Consider the following 6,068-nt stretch of genomic DNA (forward strand, 5'->3'; position numbering starts at 1 on the left):
TCTGGTGGGTCTGGTTCATGCCCGTTTGAGTACACTACCAAGCACTGCACACTGGAGTTTATGCTCGGAGAAATAGTTTCATCTGTGGAGGCCACAATATTTATTCGAGTCATCGATGGGTCATGGCCAGATGGTTTTTATGGTCAATTTGCTGCTCATACCACCAGTGTTGATCACGAGAAAGTCATCCTTCTTGAATTTGGACATGATAACGTGGTGCCAGTTAGCGCTAATGGCATTATGAAGCTTTCTCGTCATGTTGTTTCTGTCGAAGTTAGTGGAACGCTCAAAGTTTCTTTCAGGGCATGGCAAGATGGCTGCAAGGCTGTGGTCGCGTTCACGGCTGCTAAAGTCGGTAGAAGTTGTCGTGCCCTTCACTTTGGTTCATGTAAAATGGAAGTCCTTGTCGCTTGGTCTCTGATTTCATCGGAGCCTGAACCTGACGATTACTGATGTAATTGTCTTATGATGTACTTTTTCAACGAAGGAATTGTGTCTTTTTCTCACAACAAATTAGCGAACGGTATTTTTCAGCTTGTCTTCTCAGTGAAACGAACATGTGCCAATTAAAGGTCTAGAATCGTTACCATAGCTGTTGCTTCTGAAATGGTATTTTATACTACTGAAAAAATCATATTGTTTCATACTATGCCTTTTTTTAAGGTAAAATAAAATAATTTCTGTTTTTGCTCTCCTATTTCAGCACGCCTTTCTTTTTTTACTCGAAGCCAAATGAAATCTCATCCCAATAATCTAGAACACTAATTACACTGCTCTAACAACCCCAGCGTCGTCATCAGCCGTCGAAATCTCGCATTTGCTCCACCACTCTCCAATACGCGAAAAGCAAAACACCAGACGCAGTCAGTGAAATATTTAAACCTTTTTCGCGATTCTGAAGCGCTCTTATATTTATTTAACACCCCTTTTCCCACTTCCTTCATTCTAGCTCGCTGACACCAGAGCAGAGAGAGAGAGAGAGGCAGCACCGCAAGCATACAAAAAGAGTGGAACGAAAAAGGAGACATTTTTTTTGGCATATAAAAGTTGGTCTTGTTTCTTGGAGCCTGCAGAGGAGTGGTGCAGCGGTGAAGGGGCAGTAGCAGGAGGAGGGCATAGGAGGGGAGAGGAGCCGCAGACATGGCTGGGGCGGCCATTGGCGTCGTGGCGCTGTTCTTGGCTGCAGCTTCATTTGGGGTTAATGCCAACACGGACTCGAATGATGGTGAGTGTGTTCTGCTCCTTTTAGTAGTTTTCTTCTTCTTCTTCTCTCAAAGCACTCTTGGCTTCCGCGCATCAAGAAACGATGCATTTCGTCATGGTTTAGTTTGGTTTTCTCAGCCATAAATGGTTGCGAAAGGCTCCTTCTTGTCTGTATCCCCCCTGCTCTGGTCAGTCCATTGAGTCCGAAGAACAAGAAGTACGGGTTCTGAAATTTCGGGTTGGCATATATGACTGGTTTCGTGAAATTTCGGTTCATGTACAGGCTTGCTGTCCACAACTCCATAGGAAATTTTCTTGTTGAATCAGTGAAGTTGACCAAGGGAATGCTATCCCTTCATTTTGCTACTTGCGAATGCGAACATCTTAGTTCTTTTAAGAAAAATGATGTAGAACAGCAAAATATGACTGAAATCTACCGTGTTACCTGAAACATCAATCCTCCGTTGTTACTGATTTGTTCCGAATCTTGTTCTTGCATATGCAGTGAATGCCCTCAATGTCTTCTACACAACCATGAATTCGCCACCGCAGCTGACGAACTGGGTGTCCCAAAATGGGGATCCCTGTGGGCAGTCGTGGCTGGGGGTCACCTGCTCGGGTTCCAGAGTGACAGCAATGTGAGCTAGCTGAAACCTTCAGAAGGTTTTGGTTGTTTTTGCGTCACGGCAACCGATCCTTCTCGACTGATTTTCCTTTTTTCCTGAATAATGCTCGACAGAAACTTATCTGGGATGCGGCTTAACGGCACCTTGGGTTACAACATGAACCAGCTGACTGCACTAGTTCAGCTGTAAGTGAGATCTCTCATAATCTTAAAATCTCAATGCTCGGATGCTTTACAGACCACATGTCATTTTTCGGTTAATCTAACTTTGGTGTTCTGCAGGGATATGAGCAACAATAATCTTGGAGGCAGTGACATTCCTTATAATCTTCCTCCGAATCTCCAGAACCTGTGAGTCATGTTTGATGTGTACCATGATTCCTATTTGGCTATTTATGTTTTAAAAAATATTTTTTAGGTCTTACATAGAACTACTTGGCATGCAGAAATCTTGCAGTAAATAACTTCACTGGGACAGTACCTTACTCCATCTCCCAGATGGTTGCACTTAGGAATTTGTAAGTTGACTATTGGGATTTGTGCTAAGCTGTTTTCTTCGAGCACTTTGACAAGATTTGGCCAAATTATATCTTTCACTCTCCTTGCTGTAGAAATATTGGTCATAATCAACTCTCGAACATCAATGATATGTTTAGTCAGCTCACAAATTTAACAACGCTGTGAGTGATTTTCCTTTCTTCCTGACTGTTTATGCATGCTGTTGTCTTCATCGCTCCACAATCCACAGTTGTAAACATGAACCACCTGTTCAATTTCCAGGGATCTGTCATACAACACATTTTCTGGTAATATTCCACAAAGCTTTAACTCCTTGACAAGTTTGAAAACACTGTGAGTACTCCAAATGTTCTGTTCAACTTCAGCAATTGGAAAAAGAAAAACACCACATGGTTCTCTACTTACAAATCCAATCTCCTCTCTCGTCAGTTACCTTCAGAACAACAAATTTAGTGGCACAATAGATGTTCTCACCAATCTTCCTCTTACTGACTTGTAAGTTGACATGCTTACCACCTACTCCAATTACAAGTTTAATTTCTTAATGCAACATATAACAATCCTTGCAGAAATGTTGAAAACAACCAATTCACCGGTTGGGTACCTGATAAACTAAAGGGAATCAATAATCTCCAGTAAGTACCGTTACTGCAACTGTTGCGGTGATTGCTATTTAAATATATCGGATGGATACAACAATCTAGTCATCATTTTACAGGACAAGTGGAAACTCGTTTAACAATGGCCCCGCTCCACCACCTCCACCATCATCACTATCACCACTATCACCACCATCAACAAATACCCCTCCTCCCTCTCAGCGACCTGCTGTTCCAAGTAGTGCTGGTAAAGATACCCCAGCCAAAGATGGTGGCAAACACTCGAAACTTGGTGGTGGTGCAGTAGCAGGAATCGTAATATGTTTGCTCATTGTTGGGGCAATAGTTGCATTCCTTGTGATCAAAAGGAAATCTTGGAGGTTATCACAGGGACAAGACCCTGAACAAAATGAACATCTGAGCCCTCTTGCTTCTGGACTTAAACGTAAGTCTTACGATAGTTGTGTTTTCATCTTATTGCTGCTGTTCTGGTAGGAACCACAAGCTGATATCTTTACAGATGAATTGTGCAATTTCTCCCTTCTGTATTCTTTTTCTTGTGGAAGATGATTACATAATGTGTTATCCTTGTGCCTAAAATCATGCTATTCAGATATGAAATCGATCAAACCTATCAAAATCATATCAACAATTGGCAAAGAAGAATTGCAGAAGACTGTTTCGATGAGTTTGAAGCCTCCAACAAAAATTGACCTGCACAAGTCCTTTGATGAAAATGATACCACTAACAAGTCCATCTCAAGGAAAGTAAGTTTGTCTTCCATCACAATACCTGCATACACAGTGGCAGACCTTCAGGTGGCAACAGGCAGCTTCAGTCCTGACATTCTTATCGGCGAGGGATCGTTAGGCCGTGTTTACAAAGCAAAATTCGGTGATCAGAAGGTATATCGCTAATTCTTACATGTTCAGACCAATTATTAGGCTATTATATCTTGATTATATGCTTCATTTCAGTTTCTTGATTTTCAAATTATGATCCAAACTATTGCGATATCATCACTTTCTGGATGGTAAATTTCAGGTCATGGCTGTAAAGAAAATAAACTTTTCTGCATTCCCAAGCCATCCTTCAGATTTGTTCGTTGAGTTGGTTGCAAACATTTCAAGGCTAAACCATCCAAACCTTGCTGAGCTTGCTGGTTACTGCTCAGAGCATGGACAATGCTTGCTGGTATATGAATTCTACAGAAACGGTTCTCTCCATGACTTCCTTCATCTGAAAGATGAACGCAGCAAGCCATTGTCTTGGAACAACCGTGTCAAGATTGCGCTTGGATCTGCAAGGACATTAGAGTAAGTGGTGCAGGCTTGTCATTGTCAGCCCCCTTTTTTAGAACTGACAGGTTATGATAATCATACGAACTTTTCAGGTACCTACATGAGACTTGTTCACCCTCTGTGGTCCACAAGAATTTCAAGTCACACAACATTTTATTGGATGGTGAGCTGAACCCCCACCTCTCTGATTCTGGGTTTGCAGGCCTTCTTTCAAACCAGGAATTCCAGGTGATTTTAATACATCTGCGATTGACTTTTGTGCAGAAGAAATTCTTTACATTATTATTTTCTTTGTGGAAGTACCTAGTGTTTTTAATGATATATAATTATATATGAAGTTCATAGTATTCAATTACAAAATGCTACACCAAGTCATCAAGAAGTAAAGTTCAAGCATAGATTATCATTACAGTAACAGAACTGAAGAGATTCAGGATCTTTATGGCCAGCACAATAGTTCTGCATACCTCTGCAAGCTAAGTGTTGATCAACAAGCTACAGGATATCAAGTTTAGCTCAATGTAACTTTATAACGCGAGTGCTAATTTAACGAATGTTAGTGCTAAGCTTTCTGTACAAGAGTATTAAATATATAAGCAACAATTTCAGGAATCAAGTGAGAACTCAGGATACAGGGCTCCTGAAGTGACCTTGTCTGGTCAGTACTCCCTGAAGAGCGACGTGTACAGCTTCGGAGTCGTCATGCTAGAGCTTCTGACTGGCCGGAAACCATTTGACAGGTGAACACAGATTAATCCGCTGCAGCACACCATCTTTTTCTCTCACACATTTGTTCTGAACTGCGCTCAAAACATTTGTTCTGAAGTACCACAAGAACAATCTGAGAACTAATTGTAGTTGTAGCGACACATGTAGTCATTACTTGCTCTCTGAACTTTGCAGGTCCCGACCGCGGGCTGAGCAGTCACTGGTCCGATGGGCTACTCCACAGCTGCACGACATTGACGCGCTGGACCAGATGGTCGACCCTGGGCTGCAAGGGCTGTACCCGTCCAAATCCCTCTCCCGCTTCGCCGACGCCATCGCGCTATGTGTTCAGGTGAAAAATTATCTTCAGTCCATCCAGCTCTCACTGCCCCCATATGTGAGCGACAATTCTGACACTGCTGAAATGCTGACACTGCTTCCTGGAACCCGCAGCCTGAGCCGGAGTTTCGGCCGCCGATGTCGGAGGTCGTGCAGTCGCTGGTGCGCCTGGTGCAGAGGGCGAACATGACGAGGATGCACGAGAGCCAGTCGCGGCGCCACGGCGAATCCGGCGGGGACTACGAGTTTTAAGCGAGACGGAGCTGTGAATACACAAATATTTTATGAAAACTGAATGTATTCAGAGAGCTTTCTTTGCCGTGCTCAGCGGCTGTGTAAATCTGTGTCGTTTCAAGACGCACTTTGCCGCGCTACTAATTCGTGTCGATCGCAGCTATCCCAATCTTGGCTATCATCATGCGATGAATTGGAGAGAAGTACGCACTGGACGGTGACAGTGCTTGACCTGAAACGGTGTGCGTTCTCCTCTCCCCTGTGACAGTGCCTGTCTGCCCAACCTAAAATGCAGCCCTTCACCGTGTTCAACCAGCGTCGCCCCTGCCGAGCCGACGCAGGATTTGGTGGCTTCTTGCATAGCTTGGTATCAGTGCATTGCAATGCAAGGTTCTGATCTCCATGTTGAATTGTTGGCAATGCTCTCAAGAGTTGAACAACATCAAATGCTGTCTATTTAACAGATTTCCAGCACCTGGACGCATCGTGCCATCAGTTGCTAAATTTATCATTTGAAAGCACCATTGCAATTCCAGATT

The 6,068-nt window shown here is 43.2% G+C and overlaps 1 protein-coding gene across 2 annotated transcripts; it reads left to right on the forward strand.

The window, feature by feature from the left end:
- The first annotated feature begins 964 nt into the window (after nucleotides 1-964).
- Nucleotides 965-5,762, forward strand: LOC136547227 (protein STRUBBELIG-RECEPTOR FAMILY 7-like). Of its 2 annotated transcripts, XM_066539192.1 has the most exons (16): nucleotides 965-1,225; nucleotides 1,709-1,841; nucleotides 1,943-2,014; nucleotides 2,111-2,179; nucleotides 2,275-2,346; nucleotides 2,440-2,508; nucleotides 2,609-2,680; nucleotides 2,777-2,842; nucleotides 2,917-2,982; nucleotides 3,066-3,391; nucleotides 3,560-3,852; nucleotides 3,992-4,263; nucleotides 4,341-4,476; nucleotides 4,858-4,988; nucleotides 5,152-5,308; nucleotides 5,410-5,762. In XM_066539192.1, the coding sequence occupies exons 1-16, from the start codon at nucleotides 1,141-1,143 to the stop codon at nucleotides 5,545-5,547; spliced, it is 2,157 nt and encodes a 718-aa protein (XP_066395289.1). In that variant the 5' UTR covers nucleotides 965-1,140; the 3' UTR covers nucleotides 5,548-5,762. The 2 variants fall into 2 exon arrangements, with proteins under 2 accessions (XP_066395289.1, XP_066395290.1); XM_066539193.1 differs by lacking the exons at nucleotides 2,440-2,508; nucleotides 2,609-2,680; nucleotides 2,777-2,842.
- The last annotated feature ends 306 nt before the right edge of the window (nucleotides 5,763-6,068 follow it).

The sequence above is a fragment of the Miscanthus floridulus genome, chromosome 3 (genome assembly GCF_019320115.1).
Source record: "Miscanthus floridulus cultivar M001 chromosome 3, ASM1932011v1, whole genome shotgun sequence".
Lineage (NCBI taxonomy): Eukaryota > Viridiplantae > Streptophyta > Magnoliopsida > Poales > Poaceae > Miscanthus > Miscanthus floridulus.